The 22,109-nt window shown below is 50.0% G+C and overlaps 5 protein-coding genes across 5 annotated transcripts; all 5 read left to right on the top strand.

The window, feature by feature from the left end:
• Positions 1 to 59: 59 nt before the first annotated feature.
• Positions 60 to 2,805, top strand: EI90DRAFT_1938482 (WD40-repeat-containing domain protein). Its single transcript, XM_039052355.1, has 6 exons — positions 60 to 274; positions 331 to 425; positions 484 to 1,517; positions 1,578 to 2,217; positions 2,323 to 2,614; positions 2,689 to 2,805. Exons 1-5 carry the CDS (start codon positions 127 to 129, stop codon positions 2,557 to 2,559), a joined length of 2,154 nt encoding a protein of 717 aa, XP_038912841.1. The 5' UTR covers positions 60 to 126; the 3' UTR covers positions 2,560 to 2,614; positions 2,689 to 2,805.
• Positions 2,806 to 2,855: 50 nt separating this feature from the next.
• On the top strand, positions 2,856 to 3,575 carry EI90DRAFT_3070521 (uncharacterized protein). The gene has a single exon (XM_039061234.1). The coding sequence runs from the start codon at positions 2,978 to 2,980 to the stop codon at positions 3,530 to 3,532; it is 555 nt and encodes a 184-aa protein (XP_038912840.1). The 5' UTR covers positions 2,856 to 2,977; the 3' UTR covers positions 3,533 to 3,575.
• Positions 3,576 to 5,229: 1,654 nt separating this feature from the next.
• EI90DRAFT_3018643 (uncharacterized protein) lies at positions 5,230 to 7,281 on the top strand (the record flags this gene model as incomplete). Its single annotated transcript, XM_039057245.1, has 8 exons — positions 5,230 to 5,396; positions 5,679 to 5,748; positions 5,792 to 5,871; positions 6,014 to 6,130; positions 6,270 to 6,420; positions 6,618 to 6,850; positions 6,887 to 6,974; positions 7,018 to 7,281. The coding sequence occupies 8 exons, from the start codon at positions 5,230 to 5,232 to the stop codon at positions 7,279 to 7,281; spliced, it is 1,170 nt and encodes a 389-aa protein (XP_038912839.1).
• Positions 7,282 to 8,683: 1,402 nt separating this feature from the next.
• Positions 8,684 to 9,771, top strand: EI90DRAFT_3070503 (uncharacterized protein). The gene is made up of 3 exons (XM_039061233.1): positions 8,684 to 8,883; positions 8,956 to 9,541; positions 9,608 to 9,771. The coding sequence occupies exons 2-3, from the start codon at positions 9,095 to 9,097 to the stop codon at positions 9,641 to 9,643; spliced, it is 483 nt and encodes a 160-aa protein (XP_038912838.1). The 5' UTR covers positions 8,684 to 8,883; positions 8,956 to 9,094; the 3' UTR covers positions 9,644 to 9,771.
• Positions 9,772 to 11,338: 1,567 nt separating this feature from the next.
• Positions 11,339 to 21,367, top strand: EI90DRAFT_3070499 (uncharacterized protein; the record flags this gene model as incomplete). The annotated part of the gene is made up of 11 exons (XM_039061232.1): positions 11,339 to 11,988; positions 12,042 to 13,547; positions 13,602 to 15,160; positions 15,217 to 15,318; positions 15,375 to 15,778; positions 15,805 to 17,350; positions 17,375 to 17,773; positions 17,795 to 18,025; positions 18,084 to 19,995; positions 20,049 to 21,248; positions 21,297 to 21,367. The coding sequence occupies exons 1-11, from the start codon at positions 11,727 to 11,729 to the stop codon at positions 21,365 to 21,367; spliced, it is 9,192 nt and encodes a 3,063-aa protein (XP_038912837.1). The 5' UTR covers positions 11,339 to 11,726.
• Between the last annotated feature and the right edge of the window lie 742 nt (positions 21,368 to 22,109).

Raw genomic sequence — 22,109 nt, 5'->3', positions numbered from 1 at the left:
AAAGATGCGGAACGGATTAAGGACTCGGAGGATGGGAAATTCTTTCAATTTGTGGCCAATTAAATAATTGGTCACGCGACCATTGCTCGACGCCACTTAGGTGTCGCTGGTTTAGTGATAGCTATCATGATACTGGTAGACGAGGGATATAATGAAGATGAAATACAGGTTTTTTCTGTAGAATCGCCCTCTGGCTCTCTGTCTTGCTCCCGGACACGAGATTACCTGACAGGTCGCATCGATGTCAACCTGTTAAGTCCTTCGGAGCGTACTGGTCAGTTGCAAGGTTTTTTGCGCTCGCATGTCAATCCATAACCGTGATTCAACTAGCCCTTCTGGCTGATCTTTTGGGAACCCTAAGTATCGGTGAATTGAGCAGTTTGCATTGCAAAGTGTCGTCCCTCCTCCAAGTCGATATTATCGGGGTAAGCTTGGAAGGCATTCATAGTGAGTGTCGTCGGCTCATGTCTCTCATTCTTTCAGGAACTTCCCCCAGAACTAGCATTGCAAGTGCTGTCTTGGTTGCCGGTTGAAAGTTTGCTGACTGCAAGTTTTGTAAACAAACAATGGAACTTGTTGTGCAAGGACCAAAGCCTGTGGAGATTGCTTTGCGAGGCTAGGGGGTGGAAATGGAAATCACCCAATCGCTTTGTCTCACTTTGGCGCGAAGAGTCTAACCATGTTTCTGGAAGTCACATTGACGAAGGCTTCGGAGATGACGAGGCGGAGAGGATTCCACGAGACCTTTATGGGGTATTTCCGCTTCAATCTAAGGGACCGCTATCCCGCAATTCAGCACCAGCTCTGCTACCCTCACCCATTTCCCATCAATCACCCGACTATAGAACTCTTTTCAAGACTCGGACGATACTCCGTCAACGTCTCCGAAGGGGCGAATTCAGCCGGACGACCATCCAGGCTCATTCAAGAAATTTTCCGCGTCCTGGTGACTCTCATCAGCCTGTACAAGGTCATACTTCGACGATCTATGCACTGTGCTTGAGCAACGATCCTGTCACTGGCGAGAGTACACTGTTTACCGCGTCCAGGGATCGGAGTATCATTCAGTGGGATGTGGCTACGCCAGCGTCCCTTCAGACCCGACCAATTCGAGTATTCAAAAATGCGCATGTAGGCAGTGTGCTTTCTGTCTGTGCCGCTCCCGAGTTCGGGTATCTCATCTCGGGAGGAAGTGATGGACGCGTTATTGTATGGTCCATTTCGACTGCTGCGCCTTTTAGAGTATTCGAGGGCCAAAACGCCCATCTAGATAGTGTGCTTTGCGTTCGTTGCGATAAGAGGATCATCGTATCTTGCAGCAAGGACAGGACAATTAGGACATATGAGTTACGAACCCTGGAGCCTTCCCACATTCTTGCGTCACATCGGGCAGCTGTAAATTCCGTGGCAATTTCTGACAAGTATATTGTTTCTGCTTCGGGGGACCGATCGCTGAGGCTATGGGACTCGGAGACAGGCGAGCTGTTGCGCGTGTTTGAAGGCCATCACGCCCGAGGGTGAGTCAATCCTACCCTTCGTGATTTTACAAAAGTTAGTCACGCAGACCGGGCTTGCAGCCTCGCTGCAGTGGATTTCGACCTCCCGTACATCCTCACCGGGTCTTCCGATAGACAGATACGTTTATATGATCTTAGTACCCAGAAGGGGTGGTCTACGGACCCTTGGCGGCATACCCATCGCCCCACCCACCGTCACCACTCTCATCTCGTATTGGAAGGTCCCGGCGTTTCTCACACGAGTTCAGAACCAGGCAATGGGAGCAATCAAACGACGGCCACCTTTGTGGGACTCGATATACATCATGCATTCGCCGGTTTTGGCCTTGGTGCTGCGCATACGCATACTTCCCAAGCCCGAGCCTTTCCAGGAGGAGAAAATAATGGATACAGCGGAGGCATGAATGGTCATCAGTTGCGTTCCTCTATCTATTCACAGAGGGCAGTGGCTGCGTACAATTCGCTCATCGAGCGCTTCAGCGGCCCTATGAGGAGTTCGTTGGGGTCTAGCGCTCACAATGAATTGGATGCGTGCCCTACGTGCTCCGGAACAGGTCGTGTTCCGCTTGAAGTTGTACGGAACGTTCATCACGGCCAGTCGTTTTTGCATCAGGTGCACCAACATCATCAGGATCTCGTGCGAGCTGTAGCAATGGACGCCGATGTGGTAGTCAGTGCAAGTTATGATGCTACTATCAAGGTGAGTTTCTTGTATATTTCTTCTGGACTATGGTTCTCGATGGTTTATCGGGAGGCTAATAATTGGAATCCATTTCTCCTGCCGTTTTCCAAAATACTGAAACAGGTTTGGGATCGACGGACGGGTGTACTGCTCGCCGATCTTGTCGGCGGTCACAGGGGGCGAATCTTCGGCGTCGCGTTCGACTGTACGAAGGTAACGTATCTTATCCCCTATCTCTCCGCCGGAAATTGTGAGCGGAAGTTGAGAGATCGTTTCGCTTCCAATCCTTTCCTAAACTTTTACCTGGGGTGGTATCCCATTTGCCCCTTTTTGAAAACTTGGGATGCCTTCAATCCTTGACATGGATTTACTGGACTATCTGTCGCAATAGATTGTCAGCTGCGGCGAGGATGAAGTGCGTGTTATTGCTTCGTATCTCATCAATGCTATGCAATCCGCTGATGCGAGGCATACGCTTAATATCTATAGCGTATCTGCATCTGGGATTTATCTTTTGGCCTCGACACCTCTTTTGTGAGGGTGTGAGCGCATCATGATCAAGTTACAGTTATGCAATACTCGAACGCAAACCATTTCGTTGTTATGCTTCTACACAGAAGCCGAATGCACCGTTGTCAATCTGACGGCCCAGAGGAATAACACCGCAATAACCCGCCTCCATGCAGATGCTGTATCTCTACACATGTCCTTGGGTGCATTACCAATCAACGTCTCGGATTGTACATAGAGATCTCCCAGCCACAGGTGTAATCAGGTCATGCCACAATTGACCGAGAATCAGCCGCATGCATTAGCGCTGCCCTCAGCTTCCTCTCGCCCACAGGGTCCTTCATCATCTCATCAGCTCATGATTATTCCAGGGAATGTGATTTGCAGTGCCTCAGGATATTGTGCGCAGCAGCCTGCGCGTGTCGACCTGCACCACATTGAACGATGGATCAACTGGCGATCTTCCTGTGATTGCAGTGCAGCATGTCAATATCGTCGTGATTGCGGCCCGTCCTCCGCGTTGAGTGCGTTTTTGGTATTCTTGGCTTCTGGGACAAATCATTATCGTTGGTACTATATGGACAATCATTTCTGCACTACTTATTGTGCGCCACCACTCGGATCGTCCTGGGCTGCAGGATCAAGCCAATCTATTCATACACAGGACGCCGGGGGATTACTGCCCGTCCCCTTGATGATCGATTGGCCAGCTGGTGCATCATTCGTGATGGCGTCGCAATGCATTTTACATATGCAGCCAGTCCCACGTCCATGCAGCTGCAGCGATCTCAAGCAAAGCCCCCTCTTGTGCGCCTTATCCTAGACACCTTTCAACCTATCTGGAACGTTGAGTCGGACAACCGGAAATTCTCACTCCCCGAACATCCAACGGCCCATTTGGGTGGCACGGCTCGGCAGCAAGCTCAAGTGCATCGTGCGGCCTTGTGGGAGACGCAAGGCTGTATTGACACATTAAGAAGTAAATGAATCATGATTAACCATCGTGCAGATCAATTGTCCTCGAGAATCTTCCCTTTCTCAATGGATGAGTTTCTAGACCTATGGGGCCGTCCACATTGCTCGAATTGAATTTACCCCTATCACCACAAGGTTTATCGTTTTGATGCCGGTTGGAATGGGTTTGCCGCTCACATTCGCAACCTCAGCGTCGCCGCTAGATTGCTTCGCCGCACGAGGGAATGACTATCGCTATTTAAGCTTGAACCCCTGGACCGACGAAGGGAACTTCTCCGAGTAGAAAACAAATGAGCTACATTTCCTTTTCTATTGAGAGGTCTTTAACATCGGGATTCCGGCCTCTATGGTCATTCGAGTGACACGATGAGAACGGCCTCTTCTCGGCTCGGCACCCCTCTTTTCTGATCCCACGTGGCTTCCCCATGTCTATTATGTGGGAAGAATGATATCATCATTCCTATCTTGTAATTGCTCGCTAAGAAGGGAACACTCTTGCGCCACGATGATTCGTGCCACTTTGCTCCTATCCAGCAACAAAAGCCTCAGTAGCCAGGAATATATATACACAATGATCTACATGGAGGTATCACAGCAAGTCGTCCATCATCGTGATCTCCCAAGCAGGGTGCTCCGCAGAAGCGTCCCGCTGGGGAACAGAATGAAAGAAATGTCTTCATTTCCGCGAAAACTTGTGGGGGTAGTTCGGGCGGTGCGGCAGCGGGTGGAGGTTCTAGTGCGTCCGAATACGGGGCTTCTGCGCTTGGGCGAACTGCGGGTAAAGTTCGACAATTCGACATTCTTCGTGCTGATCCCTGTTCGAGGGGCGCAAACTTCGACACCGCGACCACTGGCAAGTTGCAGTAACATGCTGAGTAAGCATTAATATTCAAGTGTCCCCAATGAACGCGAGGTCCTCCGCAATCAACACCCTTAGCGGGAATGCGTGGAGGGGTTTCCCACAAGGAGCTGGGGGTAATAAGGAAGCGGTCAAGCAATCACGCACCTCCCCAACGCATATCCTAAATTGGCCGTAGGACCACAGCTTGGGGAGTGTAGCTTGATTTGGAATGAAGTCCGACCAATCAAGTGTCTTTGTTCCCCCCACAACGAAGGCAACTAGTGGAATTGCTTGTTGGCAGTCATGACTTGAAAAGGTTAAGGTCATGTGTGTCACAACCGCATTTAGCAGAAGTTTCAGTCCCAGGATGAATCAGATGTGCTCGTTCCCAAAACGGCTTACTCGCCATTCATGCTGGCTGCTGAGCAGTATTGGAATGACAAAATTGTTATATATGGGGATGCAGCGTTGGCGATTGGGCAATAACCTGGGACGCCTGCGGTAGCGGACGGTAAGGTAGATGCTTTTGGCATCTCCGTGGTGACCAACGCAAGAGATAAAGCTGAGAAGCCTTACGAAGGAAAAGGCCAGACCAGAAGGGAAGCATTGTTCGGTTTACCATTTTGAGCGTATCCGTGATGGATATGACGGACCAAATGGGGTCCTGAGTGTTTTTGTCACTCATTCAACACGTCGTGCGCAGGATGGATTCCAAACCGGTACTTTGGTTATGTCTCAGTGCAAACCCCGCAAATGGTATCCACCTCCTCCGGACCACTGCGAGTTGTGCCTTGGCAAGTTCGGTGGGATGGAACAAACAACTTGCGAACCACACGAGGACTAACCCTACTGGGAAAACAGCAACGAGCAGGTATGCACGCGCTCCGTTCACCTGGATTACATTGGACGGGCCCCACTAGTGGTCGTGGTCATTGTGGTCACTACGAAAAGTAGATTCTAGTGCGCTAGACTCAATATGGTAACACTAAGTCGTTACGTCAGTTGCATAAGTCTCACCAAGACGTCTGGCTGCGTCAGGCCAATCGAAGTTCCGCAGTTACTCCACAACAAGGATCTTTGAGTGGTATGTCCGATCTATATCTTGGTATCGTGATGGCGGTGTTGGGTCCCAGATATTGATCCTACTCAACAGGATCTCGTGCACATCTGCGACAAAAGATCCTGCTGATCAGGATCGCTCCGCATCACGTCATTTGCGCTCAGTACCATTTTGCGCTCGAAAAGCCATGCTGCGGTTAATCACAGGACTCCAGCTATGCCACCGTTGTTCAGTCCGCCGCAGAGCAATACTTGAACCGACAAAACATGCATGCACCTTGCGCTGGGTGTGCGCTATCCAGTGTCCTGACATTACCGTTCCAATAATTTTATCCCGAACACAGCAAGCCATCCCAGTGTCAATTTCGACCCCTCATAGCGATACACGCGAGCAAATGAGAGTTGACAGATTGGATACGGTATACACAGTAACGGGGAATGGAAGTCCAGATGGGTGTATTCTTCATTGGGGATTAGGGCACAGACTGTAACGCCGAACCGAAATTCAAAGCCCTTTCTCCAGATCTCGGGTTACGTGGCCGATAGGTGCGTACCCTTACTCCATTCCCCGCAGGTTTCGATTGCGTCGCTGCTAACCGCGACTCCATTCCCTCGGAACGCGCAAAGACCAGAGAATCAATCTTACAACTGGCGCCATTGCTGCTTCCACGCGACCACAACACAGATGGCTACGTAGCATGAAGGTACTGGAGGACCGTAAGCATGCAACAAGGAATTTTGTAGCCGGGGAAGGGGCGCCATTTGCTACCTCGGTCGTTGTTATGCCGAACTCTGGTCACAGCTGGATTACATGGCTGCAGCAACAGTTCACTGCAGTTCGTGTTCCTGCTCCAGGCCGACACTCAAATCTGACGTACAAGTTGCGTATGGAAACCATGAGCGCAATCCCAGAGCCCCGGGGTCGAGCCATCTCCCGAAGACTATTTGCCAGTAGATATACGAGACACGCAGAACATTCGCCAATGTCACTGCTCGACCATTGATACGACTTACGATTTTAGTGCAAATTTAGCTGACCCGCGCAATGTATCAGGAGGAAGAGGTCTATTCACCTGCACAGGAATGTCGAGGATCTACGGTGCGAGATGCAGCTGGTGATGGAAGAACAGCCTCGATAGGTGTTGCGAATACAAGGATGGTCCGGGGAGGTGATTCAATTGAGCAGGAGTATCTTCAAACGACAACGAAAAATGCCCCAAAACTCAAACTGTCGGTCCAGGAGAGTTTAAAAGTAACAGGCCATACGTTAGTCTAGGGATATTCCTTCAAGAGCCATTTTAGTCTGCTCGAAAGCGATTCGCGGCTTATGGCTTCGCAGGTTGCCTCTAAAGAAAAGGACCAGCCTGGGTGTCTGGCTGGGGACGGCACAGTGAGCAGTCAACAAGGAATCAACGCACAATTAAATATTTAAGAGATCAGTAGAGGCGAGGCAAAAATTGTGGGCTAATACGTCGGCGAGCAATGGGCCATTGGGGAATCAAGAGAAGAGGAAAAGGCCTTCTGACTCTCAGGAATACCGAAGAGGTCTTGCAGCCGAGTGGACCTTGGTCACCCTGTTCCCGAAGGTTTTCAAGTGTGCGTCCAGTAGGGAAGACTTGTGTTGTCCAAACAAGATCTCGGGCCTTGACCTACACAGTGCAGTTAAACCCGTTGGCGAAGGATACACTTGGGAGTAAAACAAGAAGCCTGCTGGGTTCTTTCGTTGTCTGAGGCCTCGTAGAATCATTTTTCTGAGACTCCCGAGGAACAGAAGGATGTTGGACATTCCACGAAGGCGACACAGTGCAGCGAGGACGGATTCAATAATGAATCTCACCAAGACAAACGAAATCCATGTGCCGTTTCACGGGAGCCTCCGTTTCCTAAGATTCCCACGGAGGGCGTGCAGCTGTTCTGCCGTCCACCTAGGCAGGATACCAGCCTCTATAAGAATAGACCGTCCACCTGGCATGAAAGATATTGGACACTCTGCGGCCTTCGTGAGTTTAAGTATTTCCCTGTGGTGTCGAGATCGGCCATCATTTCCTCACTTGATTTTTTTGCCAATCTAGCGTTTGGACTGTCTTGTCGGGGGCCGGTCGCGTCGGAGATTGGGTGCCTCTTCACATGGGATATTTGTCAGTCGGGCTCTAGTCAATGTTATCATTGATGCTTTGGTTTTAGCTTGACAAACCATTCGTTTCTGGCATTAGTAACTACGCTCGTATCTTGTTTGCTTCGAACCCACTGATGGGGTGAGCTGCTCTGGTGTTGAAGAGCACGTGAACCACGCTGTGGACACCTGGACCCATCCTTCTGTTGATTTTCCCATATCCTGTTATCTATCTTACGAGTTCCAAATACGTTGCACAAGCCATCCGACGTCGCCTGGATGGATTGAGGGCTTCCCCTGATTGAAAGGAACCGTCCGCTTCCTCGTGGCATCACTTCCCGCTAATCTATCATTCGAGTCACTGACCGCCGCTTTTGTCCCATAAGAAGTGCAACTTTCTATCCGTGCTCCTAAAAAGCACTGCATATATCTTGGTCTTCATCGCATACAGGGCTTGTAGAACATCCATTGATGACAACTTCTGCGTTCTCGCTTGTCCTCTGTTGGTCTATTCTTCTCGACTTCATATTCACATTTAAGCCCATTCCAGGAATCGAATGTAGTGCAGAACAGAAATTACCATCTCTTTTACCCCGGAAGACGCCAAGCTCCAATCCCCGCAGATCGAACTACGCCCCTCTCTTCATCTCACCTCCCACATTTTGCGTGTTTTGGAGCACTTGGTTTTGGTTTGGGGTGTTGGTTTATTTTGACAGAGTACTTATCTGGCGTTGCGTTTTAGGGAGGGTTGATCCCTGCAGAGCCAAAGCCTCAACGAGCGCCGATCGCACAGCCTTCCTTCGTCGCGAGATCCATTGCGGAGGGGACGGTGGCCACGTCACAGTCGGCCAGTGGTGGATTTGATCAGTCGTTCCGATGGCTCTGCCTAAGACACAACGTCAGATCCCACTGCTCAGCCCTACATGCTATCTACCACGCCCACTTTTTTCATGAGCATATGGAATTAATTCACCCCCTCCCTCGTACACCGTGGGACCCGCACCCATCGCCCCCCCCCCCCTTCAAGGAGGGAGCGGTTAAGCGACACTAGTATCCCATACTCAGCAACAGGCGATTCGGGACGGCTCTAGAAATGGCAGCAGGAGGGTACTCGCCAATTCATAGGGTCTCTAGTCCTCAGAGGCTCGGCGGCCCTCAGCTCCATTCTATCTACGAAGGCAAGCTAGTAGGTGTCAAACTCGCACTAGACATATTTACGCGATCTCCCCTGACACAAAGAATGCTATCATCTGCCTAGATAACCAAGCTGCCATCAAAGCCCTCCCCATCCACCAGGGTGTCAATCGGGCAAACACATCATTCTAAACGAGTACGAAAACATACACATCCCAACCTACGGATCCACCTCGGGTGGGTCCCAGGGCACTGTCCAGGCAATGAAAAAGCCGACTCGCTCGCCAAAAAAAGTCACCAATCCCAACGTCTCCCATGCCCCTTACATGCCTGCCTCTCTAGCGGCAACTCGCCGAAGGCTGCGCAGACAGGGCTCGGATAACGAGCCCTCTGCCACAAAGGCAGTGTTCCACTGCTGTGTCCACTACAAACAAGAATCTGGCGTCCCTACCAAGTGGCACATCCTCCATCTACGATCCGCGCATGTAGCTTTGAGCGCCTATGGAGACATGTGGACTCGCCCAATTTCCCTCTATTCACCTGCCGTTGTTTCTGCCGCAAGCGCCAAAAGCTCAAGAGGAGCCTCCGCTGATGATACATCCATCAAAACTTTCGAGCCGTCCCAATTGCTCTCCCATCTGAAGATCCTTCTGCACACCACCCGGTTTATCCGCGAAACGGAGCGCTCCCCCTTGTATGCAACGCGATCTGTAGGTGCCTAATTTTCTCTCTCTCTCTCTTGACGTCACTTTGGCCTTTCATATTGCGCGGTGCAGAGTCAATCGAGCGAAGCGGGCATTCCACTCCTCTAATTAATGTGGCCTTTTCACCAAGCACGCTAGATCTGCTGTCCATCCCGGCTTCCCACCTAAGCTTGAGGGTAACCAGCTGCAAAAATAAAAAAGCTATGCCTTGCGACTGATAATATGGCGATCAGGTGGGTCCTTATGCAGTACTTCCTATGATAGGGATTCAGATAGAGTGCGTGTGGGGGGGAGCCAAAGGGGTCGCTGACGATTGGGGTACCACAGGCAGCGCAGATTCACTCTGTTCACCTGTCTCGCATCAATTCATGGTCTTTTTGAGTGTCTTGTTGCAATAATTCAGCACACCATTCCGATTTATTCATTTCTCCACATCGGAATGTTAGACTCAGGCCGCCTAGACATGAGATGGTCAGGAGCGTCAATTGGGGTGTCAATCGAGATGCGTGCGTAGTAGGGAACAGCAGGGACATCGGGCATGGTCAACACAAGGTGGCTTTAGAGAGGAATTCGATGGATCGAACGTGACAAATGGTAAGACTTGCGATAGCCGCAAGAACTTCATGACGACCCTGCCCTCTATGAAACCTTCGGCACTAAATGATGCACATATCGTCACATCGGGAAACGGTGTCCTTGTCGAATGGAGAATCCCTACCCGTAAAGAAAAAGATGCTCAGTGACAGTTACCATGACTTGGTGCACTGGGCCGAGTGAGGGTATTCCCCTGTGGCGAGCAGTCTATGTACACTGGAGTCCTACATGGTCGTGTCTACCGTAGGCCTCATCTTCCCTTTAAGGAAGGAGTGTCTGGTGTCTGTTTGACGGAAGGTGGCTGCTCTGGCGAGTTTGTTCACGTGAAATTGGAGCACGAGCTTCGGGACTTGCCTCGGCGCCCTATCACATAATTACATACCCAAATAAGGATATGCATGTCCATTTCTATTTTAGGAAGACATTTGTTTTGTTCCGACTTCCCTTCATATCGAACCTTTTTCCTTCACGATGTTGCTATGGATGGCGAAGCTCCAGTCCGCGGCCTGAGCCTCGCCTGGAAAGGTATGGATCCAACATGCGGTGCAGCCCGTTTGTAAGCATCCCCTCGCGCCTTAGTCCAATCATATATTATTCTAGTACGGAGCACTAACGTGGACTCGTGCTGAACAATTTAGTTGTGGTCCCATGACTACAGACTTAGTTGGCGCTCACCTCAACAACGGCGCGTTGTGTATTTTATGTAATTCCCTCCGAGTTTCCAGGCTCATGGACTTAACGTCTTTGTAGGCGTGCGGCAACATTGGTCAGCCATGGAAGGCGCATCGGTCTTCAGCCCCCAAGGGTTTTTCCGTTGTACAGACTTAGGGGGAACCACTTGTTCCGAACAACAGCCGATCTGCCTCATTTATTTCTCATTCCGGGAAGATTTGCATGTGGAAATTGTGTCGCAGGGATGTGAAATGCTTCCATTTGTCACTCATTTTCCGGCCTCGTTCAGACCCCACATTGCGCGGATCGTCATCATCGGGAAGATTAGCCAATTGCCAACGGGGTTTTGCAGTAACCCCGATTTCCTTGCCTCACCTGCCCATCACAAGAATTTATGATCAAATATTGTCTGATTGGCCGCTTTCTCTTTGTGCAGTCGCTGCCGCTCGGGCGGGTCACCAATTTTTAACGGGATAAAGGTCAGTATTCGACTCGCGATGTTCTGGCAATTCCATTCAAACTTCTGAATGGGTTTGCAAAGCTTTCGACGTATAGGCTTATGGTCATGCTTCGCGATTGGTTGTGAGCAGCTTTTGCAATCATATTGGCCGCATGCTTGGCCCTCGAGGCTAAATGAATGGAATTGCGCTAGTTGCTACCCAACAGAAAGGGGTTCTACGCGTGGTTGCGTTGCATGCGTGTGATATTCTCCTAGCTCTGACCTGGCGCCCCCTCGTCAGAGAGCGGCATAGCGCCCCAGTACAATATAACTAGCGGGAAATATCTGCTTCGTTTCCCTCAGGCTCAGGAAATACGGACCGTGGAGGCATAGCAGTGCATTCCAAGTTAAACACCTCCCTCCCCCTTTATTGCAACGCCTCTTTATGACCGGGGGTTCTAGACTATCCCCCTTCACTATCCTGAAATGCAAGATCTTTTAGACTTCGTCATCAACCACGTTTTCATGCCCCCCAAGCTGCCTCAGGAGGAGGATGACAGCTCAGAGCGCAAAGATTTCCTTCTGTCGACGGTCTACAGTACAATGGAGCTCTACAGGCAGCAGTATGCTGCGATTGAGCACCAAGCGTTGTGGGGCTCTTTGTTAAAAATGGTGGATACATTGCGACGAATTAACGAGTGTCCGGAGGTTTGGATCAGCAAATCTATCAAAAACATGGTTACCGGAGGTAAGGGCTGCTGTAACTTCGTGCGGAACGTTCACGATAACATCTGGATGCAGACATTATCTCCATTCTCATTCGGGCTCAGAATGCAAGCGTGATCATCCGTTGCGGAGAGGAGGAAACGATATTCGAGAGTTTTGAAGTCTCACCCAGGAACAAAGACGTGATGGGCTGTACAAGAAAGCTTATCCGCTCCTTTCCCGGACCTGCCATTGCCGTTCAGAATGACATTGCGCTGGACCCGGCATTTCTCGAAGAGTTATCCACATTCCTAATTCAGATGGACATTGATTCATTGGCGGATGCCCAAACCCTCACCAGAAAAGCAGGCAGTGACCTCGTCGAAGAGCGCGACACGACTCATCCTATGTATATTACCGAATTGCTGACTGGGATACTCCGTGGACTGGGACAGCCTGCCGACATTCTTCGTATCCAGAAGAGGACGTCGGATGATGTCTTGTGGGATAAAACCTTGCTCCCATGGAGACGCAGTCCTCTCTGGCTCGTTGTTCGTGTCACCTTACAAACTGCGATTCGCCGAAATGCCTCGGGTGCGAACGAATACAAGTCCTTTATGATACTCCTTCTGGCCCAGATTTTGCGCAATGGTGTCGAGAACCGGTTGCCAGGCGACGTCCTTTATTGCATGCGTGCGAAGCTTAGCCGTCGGCTCTTCAAAATTCGATCATGGGCAGGTGCAGCTCTTGTCGCGTATGTCCGCGGGGTTGTTGTTGATACCGAAAGACTGCTCCAAGATCGATGGGAAGCTGTCCAAGACGTGCAGATGCAAGCACCCGAATGGGCGCCGGACGGATTAGATATTGATGGAGACACAAGCCTTACCCTTCAGAACAGTAGATCTTACATCGATGCTGCTTTCAACCCAGTGGCACATGATAGTACCAGCGCTGCGTTCAACCCATCCCATCATCCGCGACCAGTCGATAATCCGTTTGAGGATGTACCCCATCATCTTCCAGAGGCAGTAAAAGCCGATGGACTCGTTGCGCTGTGGGATTTTGAGCATTGCGTAAGGAACAGCATCGACGACTGGGTGTCTTTGCAGGTTTCCCGCCAGAACTGCGAAGAAGCCTGTACTATTCTTTCTGATTGCATGATGACATACGCCGAAAATGCGAACACGTTGTATGAAAAGGCCCCGGAACAGCAGTCCATCATGCTCCTCACACTCTTTGAACTGTGGATGGCACTCGATATATTAGCAGTCACTTCCTGTCCTCTTTTGAAGTCCTATTCTCCCGAGATCCCCCTGACTCTGTATGAGACACTCCTGCTTCCGAACTCCGATTTGCTGGAACGCATATCTAGGATCCAGAAGCATCTACGCAGTCGCTACCGCGAGGCCGGTAGTAACCCTCGGTCGATTTTTTCAGAAATTGTAGATGAGGAAACCTTTGCCGTCAAGTTTTTCAGCTCGTCTCCATTTCTCCAGGGAGTGAAACATCGCATAGAAGAGCAGGCGACAGCGAAGCGGGACGAAAAACTTCTCGAGCTTCGCTTGTTGAACCATCAGTACGAGGAAAATATGGCTCTGGCTGGTATAATTTCGAAAATCAACATAATTGTGATCATGGACTGACAATGGATTTCAGCTCGCATCGATCATAACGACTCTACACGTCGCGGTAAGGTCGGACATTATCCGCGCCGTTGTCAAAAATGCAAATACGAGAAGAAGGCAAGAGCCAACATACATATTCACGAATGGCCGCTACCCGGCCATCTAATGCGAGCCGAGGTCGTTGTGTTTGAACTTGCGGGTCCTTGGGACTTCAAGACTTGGAGGAGGGCGACTTATTGGCTTCTTCGTGACATCTGTACCCGTCCTGTTCATTCCCACAAAGCGGCCCCATCGATGACATTACGACGTTATGCCGACCTCAATATTTCCGGAAACATTGTCTTCGATTCTCTGCTCCGAATCTCGTTGGCATCCCAGAAGAAGTCCTTCTTGAACACTCATTTTAAGGGCGTGGAAATCCCAGCGAGCGAAGAGAGCATCTGCCTCCCGAATGCGCTGTCATATCGACTGTATGACGTAGACAACGATAGCTGGATATATCCCCCATCCTCCGACTGTGACCTCAGCCATAGAACGTCCAAGCAGATAGCACATCGTTCGCCATATGTTTCCCTAGAATGTTTTGCACAGGGCACTTCCCACACCTCGAACGAAGTTCTTGCGAGCCAGCATGAATGTCCTGCTTCACTCGGCTTACAAGAATTCATTGCATTTGGGTCATTGCGCGCCGGAGCGCGGTTGCAATGGTATAATATTGCCCGAGAAATTCCCTCGAGAAACCTTAGTTTCCATCATGAGGTGGTTTATGATCTCATCTCTCGGGCTGCGTGTCAAGTGGGTTGCCTTTCCAGTGACGGTGACTGGGAATGCCACGAAGTTCTGCGGGATGCATCATTTTGTGACGTGTTACTAGACGTTCTTGACCAGCTCGGAACAGATATCGAGGGGAACTGGAATCAGAGTGTTGCAGCACTGACTGTCAGTACTCTGGCTTGCCGACTGCTGGCTTCGGTGGTACATGAATCAACCATTAACAAAACGTACAAGTTGCTGCGGAAGATCCGAAGCATCGCTATGCGCTGGCTGGATGAACTGACGAAACTCCAATCAAACACTGAAACCGAAACCGAACAGGACAAATACGAGAAGGAAATATGTCGAATAGCTGCGACTTGCAGGAGTACTTTTGATGTTGACTCAATCCATGCCGGCTCACTCCTTCGGACTTCAGAGGATGTCGCCATTTTTGTCGAATGTGCTATCATTCTTCACAATCATTCAGCTCAAGGATTCCCCAGTGCAAATCTTCATTTACATCAATTGCTTCTCCGAGACCAGCGCTTGTCCTGCAATATGGAAGAGCTTCTCATCACCCGCGCCCAGGAAACAGAAACCATGCAAGGCCTTAGTGAGGCGATAGCAAGGGTTTGGACCAGCTTCGACTTGACATGTCGCTGGACAAGGCTGCCAAGACCGAACCATCGTTGGTTAGCCACTGTCACCGGCCAGAGGTCACAAGAAGTCCAATTTAACGTACTGAGTGGTGCTTTACTGATTGAGGGGAAACCATTCGGTCGGTTGCCGCCTGCGATGCGTGGGCATCCGATATATAAGGAACTCTTCGGTGAAGTGCGGAGCCGTTTCTTACCTATAACAACGCTTGTCGATTCACGATCCATTCGCAGAAAAACCTGAGTGTCGTTCCATCGGACATGGAAGACATGGAGTATGCAACTAATGCCAGTGTGTCTTGCGGGTCTCGACTTGGGATTCAAGATATTCCTCAGGTTGGTTGAAAAATGAGCTTTCGAACCAAACTTCACTTGACGCTCGCCGTCAATAGATAATTCACTTCGGGTGGCGAGATGGAAAGCTCATTCTACGAAGTAGATCCTGCAGACCTGATGGGGAGACTTGTTGGATCTTGGAGTTGTTGCCTCGTGAGATATTCATGGGTGACCTCCCTACTATTCTAATCGACGACTATGTCCATTGGTTGGAAGTATCCACACGCCAAATTGAGTTGCGACCCAAAGAAGCGCCCTGGACACCCTCCCAATCAAGTTGGCACTTACGTCGCACTCGGTCTTCTGCATGGGTCATGGATAAGCAGTCTTCTATCGTATTGGTTGACTGTCGAAGCCGGACGGCGGAGATGATGCATGACGTACTTCGGCATCTGGAGGCGCCAAACAATATTCTCGTCACAAGACCGGCAACGCACCAACTCCTGGTCGACCTTCCCCGGTTCCAGCTCTCCTTTGTCCTGAAAGGGGGGGGCTCTGTTCACTGAACTTTCCCGGCTTCGAAATAGATCATGACAATCAATCAACAGGAACAATGCTAGGTCTTCAGAGTCAACTTGTTCTGCGCCAGAGCAGATATCACCCCGCTCGTTTTGTGGAGCCCATTTATTCTAAGCGTGTCATCATCCCCGTCGGCGACGTATCGATCGTAGGAGACGGTGACTACGTTGCTGTCACGATTGACCACTCAGGATCGCGTCGTGTCAATTATTACGATTATGATGTCGATACCCTGCTCGGCCGTTTGGTCGGAGATGGAAGCTTGTCTAGCACGCTTTTCCAGGCGTACCTTCACGCCATCACTAGTTACTGCCTACCGGATCCTCTTACGTCATTGTCGGGAACCGAGGAGGCACTTCAAATTCTTCGCTCAGCACGCTGCAGATCGTTTCTTAGTCTTAATGACCAGGAGCGTAACATCCTTCATCAGCTGTCCACATTGACGCCGTTAAGAAGTTGGTATCCTTTCCACCTACGAGTGATGCAACAAACTGTGTGGAATAAATCACTAAGACCGATTATCCAACACGATGCCTTCTGGAGCGATGTCCAGTCTATAATAGAGTGGGACGGTCAAATGCAAGCTTTCCGCCCTTCCATGTCCAGGGAAGACTCAGCGAGCACCCCCCATGTAAGAGACCCACATTTACTGTCTCGGGCAAGATGCCGCAATGCTATCTGGCCCGGCTCTGGGCAGGACAAGCTGGGCGTAGATACGACATACAGATCTAGGGATGCTTCAGACGGGCTCGACACTGCCCGCATTCACCGCACCTCAAATGTCTCTAGTTTGGTGTACAAATGTCCTCTTCAACTCAGGACTCCGAAAAACCTTTTATCTCGCATCGAATCATGGACGGAGGAGATGAAGGGCTCTTCCACTTCCAACCAATCGTGCGTAAGCCTCGGATACAGCAGAGAATGGCTGTCCTTGGACATAGCAAGTGCATGGATTTCCTTATACAATGCTTGTCGATCAGTCGGATGGGGGAATGATACCCGTTTCAAAATGGCATTCAGTCTTTCGGCATTGGAGTACTCTAATCATCGGTTCAAAGATTTGCTCCCCGTCGTTCTTGCATTTTCACGTTACCCTGAATTCCGTTCCATCAGTCCGCCGTTGTGGCCACGATACAAATTCACTATGGGTTACGTAGCAGATCCATCACAGCTCAACACCACCATCTCAGGGTGTGCCAATCCCTTTCAGGCCATCGGCGATGCATCGGCCCTAAATGTGTCTAAAAAGAAGCGTAAAATGGCATACCATTCCCAAGTGTCTTCCCAAGTCTCCTTCCTTGTTACACATTTCACTAACCAATGGAATTGTGCACCCTCGAGCAAACCAACGTTGCCATTTGTACCAAGCGGGGATACATGGCTAATCAACACCTCTCTTGCTATGCATAGAGTAACGGAGTTGTTCGGGATGTGGTCCAGGAACCGGGATTTGTGTGACCACATCCGGGAAGTGCAGCACATCTTGGATAATCGTTATACTTCAAATGCTCCGGTACTACCTCTATACTCATTCCAGACCTCTCCACACCTGGAAGAGGCACAACCATCCATTGTATCGTATCGCGATGTTTTCCTTCGACGGCCTCCAATTCTTGCTCCTATGCCTTCCCCTCCTAGATCAAAGGAATGCTTGGCTTCCAAATCACGTTCGGGGCCTGATAATCTTAGAATTCTCATTTCGAGGTTCCACTCATCTGGAAGCCCACTATCTCGGAAATATGGGGAAGATCTCGAGGCCAGCAGGGATGCATTGCAGTACGATACTGACATCGGCACGGAGCGGGTGAAAATCCTTCGGGGAGCCCTTTATCGTGATTACCAGATGTACCAAACTTATCTATACGATACCTTGGAGCAAATTGAACGGGCAATCGATCCGGATCCTCAGTCGGAGGCCCCAGAGGAGATTATGCGTGTAGCTGGGCTGTGGCCAAAGAGCACCATACGTTCTTTGTTGCACCACTTATCATTCTCATCGCGCTCAAGAGTTGGTCTCTCCCCTGGTTGGGAAACCGCTCTTATTCGCCTTGCCCAGTCCATACTACTGTTACAGCGGTCGGAGAGGTTGATGAAATCAAGACATTGCACCGATGAATTCCTGAAGGAATATCAGAATTATACTGATCTGCATGACATTTCGGACAGATTAGACTGGCTGCTCATCCAAGTAAGTGCTAATTTTTCAGCGTAGATGAGGGAGGGTATTGACTTTCTGAGTGCTTGAGATTGACTCTAACTTTCTTATCCGCCCGCTTCAAATTGACGTTGCCCGTAACATGATGTTTCCCTGCCCACAGGAAAACAACATCCTTCAACTCAATATGGGGGAAGGGAAATCGTCTGTTATTGTCCCGCTAATAGCGTCATCTTTGGCGGACGGACAAAAACTGGTCAGAATCATCGTGCTAAAACCCTTAGCAAATCAAATGTTTCAGCTACTCGTCCGACGCTTGAGCGGCCTGGCCAATCGACGAGTATATTACACGCCCTTTTCCCGTGCGACTTCTATGGATGGACACCATTTATCCCTTTTTAAAAGCATATATCTTGAATGCATGCGTGCGGGTGGGATACTGGTCATGCAGCCTGAACACGTCCTATCATTCAAACTCATGGGTGTAGATCGACAACTTTCGGCTGTCACGGGCCAGAAGACGCCAAATGCGATGCTGGGACTGCAACGATGGTTGGATTCGAATGTTAGAGACATTTTGGACGAGAGCGATGAGATTCTAGCGGTCAAATACCAACTCGTCTACAGTGTTGGGGCCCAGCAGCCTCTAAACCATCATCCTGACCGATGGACTGTTGTACAACATGTGTTTTCCATCTTGCGCAGCCACGCCTGGTTCATCGAGGAATTCCTTCCTCAAGGAGGCTTCGAGGTCGAACAACAGCGAGGTGGATGCTTCCCTCATTTTCGTATTCTCACCCGTAAGGCTGGTGTTTGGCTTGTGGGAAGGCTTGTGCGTGGAATAATGTCGGGGGAGTGTCCAGATCTGCCTTCGTTAAGGCTATTTCACGGCAGAGCGCGACAAGAAGCAGTGGCTTTCATCACAGAACCGAGTCCTGGAGAACTTGATGAATTGCGAAATCACTGCCACCGTGACACCCGCCTATGGAACACTCTACTCTTGCTGAGAGGCCTTTTTGCCCATGGAATACTTACGTACATCCTTAGTGAACGTAGGTGGCGAGTTGATTATGGGCTTGACCTTAGACGGTCCCTTCTCGCAGTGCCTTATCGCGCAAAAGATGTGCCTTCACTGAGAGCGGAGTTCAGTCATCCGGACGTCTGCATTTCGCTGACATGTCTCAGCTATTATTACGGTGGATTATCTTGTGATCAATTGGATATATGCTTTGAACTCCTTGGTCGACTGGAGGATCCTGTTGTAGAGTATGGCAAGTGGGTAAAAGAGAACTGCTTAGTGCCGGAATTCCTCTGTGACTATAGCAGTTTCAATCCGGGCGACCACAGTCAAAGGATCAACCATCTCTATCCAGCTTTTCAAAGGAACCAGGAGACGATCAACTTCTTCCTCTCTCATGTTGTTTTTCCGAGGGAAGCCAAGGCATATCCGCAAAAGCTCTCCGCATCTGGATGGGATATCGCTGAACGGAGACAACACGTAACGACAGGGTTCAGTGGTACAAATGACAACCGCTATCTTCTCCCTACTTCTATTAAACAGGTCGACATTCCTGCACAATTAAGCACGAATGCCAAGGTGTTGAATTTGATGCTCCAGCCTGAGAATGATCATTATCGAACTGCAGAGCGTAGCAAGTTTTTAGATCTTCTTATTGAGGAGACCCCTCAAATCCGAGTTCTATTGGATGTGGGCGCTCAAATGTTAGAAGATTCCAACAGGGGTTTGGCATCGAGATGGCTTTCGAAAATCCCAGCAGCCGACGTAGATGTTGCGATCTTCTTCGAGGATGACGAAATCCTCGCCATACGACGTGATGGGGAAACGGAGCCGTTTTTCTCGTCCTCGTACAGACGCCGGCTCGATCGTTGCCTTGTGTACCTTGATGATTCCCATACCAGGGGCACCGACTTAATGCTGCCCCTTGATTATCGTGCGGCAGTGACATTGGGTCAGAAAGTGACGAAGGATAAACTGGTTCAAGGTGAGCCTTCCGTTGAGATAAAATCATATCGAAGCAGAAGCATATTGCTTCAGGATGCATGCGAATGCGCAGGCTAGGGCAGGGACAATCCATCATCTTTCTTGCACCTCCCGTTGTGGATCACTCAATCCGCCGGTTCAATAAAAAACGCGACGGAGAACAAATCACTGCTGGCGACATTCTTGCCTGGTCCATCGGTGAGACATGTAAGAGCCTACAGCATTACAGCTCCCACTGGAGAGAGCAGGGGATTCATTACATGGACAGGCAATGCGCATGGAAAGAGTTTTGGTTGTCCGATGCTAGTGACGCTTCCGGGCTGGCGAAATATTGGCTGCAACCCGAGTCGAAGTCTTTGGAGGAAATGTATGAGGTATCATTGTCTTCCGTATCATCAGCACGCGAATCATCCCATCATCCCGCTGCTGACTTTCGTGAGATCAGAAAGAGAGCTCACATTTTCTCATTCTCCACGGAGCACGGGCTGGTGAGAATGGAAGAAGACCAAGAGCAGGAACGCGAGGTAACCCATGAGCTCGAACGGGAGCAACAAGTCGAGAGACCACCACCTTTACCGCCTGCCCGCCATCGCCTCGATCCTGATATCGTCTCTTTCGTACGAAGTGGCCGAACACCAGCAGACTCATCGCTTGCTTTCGTCACGCTCTTCCCTTCAGTCTCGATCCTTCATCCGTCCCCGCAGCAAGCCACTAAGTGGTCAGACAAGCTACTTGCAACCAGAGACTTCGTCACGGTCATCAAAGGTTTGGATGTCCAGAAAAGCATCGAGTTCCTTCGGCCCGTCAACTGGATACTGTCCAGTGCCCGCGACCCGACGCTCGTTGTTTGCAGCCCCTTTGAGGCGAACGAGCTGCTCCCTGAAATCCGCCGCAGCCACAACACTACGTTGCATGTCTACTCGCCTAGAGTGAACCAACCAATGAGGTCCTTCGATGATTTCAGATTTTGCACAATTCCACCTTTACCAACAATGTGGACGGAGCCAGAGAGGCTTACGATCTCGCAGCTCAACATATTCTCAGGCCAGGTATACCTCAACGACTTTGAAACGTACCTTGAACTTTGCAATTTTTTGGGAGTCAACACGAGTCATGACGGGAACAACGAGATCGAAACCCAAAGTGACGGCTTCATCCTTCCCCAAAACCGCACTGGAGAGATGGAATTGGTCTGTCCGTTTGATAGCAGCCCTCTCCCTTTCATACATGAGCTGATGAGCCACAGGAGGAAAGGTGAGTTCCAGAAAATTAAGTTCTCACATCGATATTAAAATATATAAGGGATACCCTACACTTCCACTCATCTTGGACGAATTGTTAATGGAGCATTCGTACGACCGGAAGATTTCTGACCAAATGTGTACTATTAGATCTCTATCTTGCCACAATTTTGTGTATGCTAAGATTGTTAATTCCACCACTGGCGGGGGGGGCTAAAGTGAGCTTCTAAAGTGAGCTTTGTTCTGTCGACGCAGCAAACATGGACAAGTTGGGTTAGTCTCCCATAACCGGCTGGACCCAACCTATTGCTGTTTATAATATTGACATGATCATCCACACTGACGGCACTCGAGAAAAAAAAGTGCTCAGGGCAATATATATATATATCACGAAGCGCCGAACTCGTGTCTCGGCGGGATGCTATCCTGCAATACTATCGCGTGGACCTCGCTGATGCTGTTCTGTTTGGCGAAGTGGGTCTGCCTTCTAGATTGCGCAACCACACTCAGGCACGTGCGGCAGGCAGGCGCTGGATCGTATGAATTCTCGAGAGTCCATTAATATTAAGTTCTCCTGTGACTAAGGAATCGGATGTAGCCGAGACTCACAGGATGTCTGGCAAGCTCATGGATGCTAGGCAGGATCCCAGCCTCTACTACATGGATGCCCGACTTCTGTCTGCAAGCAGTTGGGAGGCGCATGCTTTTGTTCCCGCAGCTGAACGAAACCATTCTATTGTCCCTGGTCGTCGCTTGTTGAGTGTCTACAGAATATCAAATACTTAGGTCGATCATCATTTATTTGCTACCATTTTTGGAAGATTACATGATCCGCACGGCCATTCATTCAAATCGGGCGCACCGATTTTTCCTT

This window comes from Cantharellus anzutake (assembly GCF_015039405.1).
Source record: "Cantharellus anzutake strain C23 chromosome Unknown EI90scaffold_46, whole genome shotgun sequence".
Taxonomy (NCBI): domain Eukaryota; kingdom Fungi; phylum Basidiomycota; class Agaricomycetes; order Cantharellales; family Hydnaceae; genus Cantharellus; species Cantharellus anzutake.
Note: the sequence above shows the minus strand (reverse complement) of the source record. Positions and strands in the feature narration are given on the sequence as shown.

Excerpts from the sequence above, each read along its gene's own strand:
- EI90DRAFT_1938482 (XM_039052355.1), top strand. The coding sequence starts at position 127 with ATGATACTGGTAGACGAGGGATATAATGAAGATGAAATACAGGTTTTT. Across the intron at positions 426-483 it reads TCCAAGTCGATATTATCGGG|GAACTTCCCCCAGAACTAGC; the intron begins GTAAGCTTGGAA and ends TCATTCTTTCAG. Across the intron at positions 1,518-1,577 it reads GAAGGCCATCACGCCCGAGG|CCTCGCTGCAGTGGATTTCG; the intron begins GTGAGTCAATCC and ends CCGGGCTTGCAG.
- EI90DRAFT_3070521 (XM_039061234.1), top strand. The coding sequence starts at position 2,978 with ATGCCACAATTGACCGAGAATCAGCCGCATGCATTAGCGCTGCCCTCA.
- EI90DRAFT_3070503 (XM_039061233.1), top strand. The coding sequence starts at position 9,095 with ATGAAAAAGCCGACTCGCTCGCCAAAAAAAGTCACCAATCCCAACGTC. Across the intron at positions 9,542-9,607 it reads CCTTGTATGCAACGCGATCT|AGTCAATCGAGCGAAGCGGG; the intron begins GTAGGTGCCTAA and ends TGCGCGGTGCAG.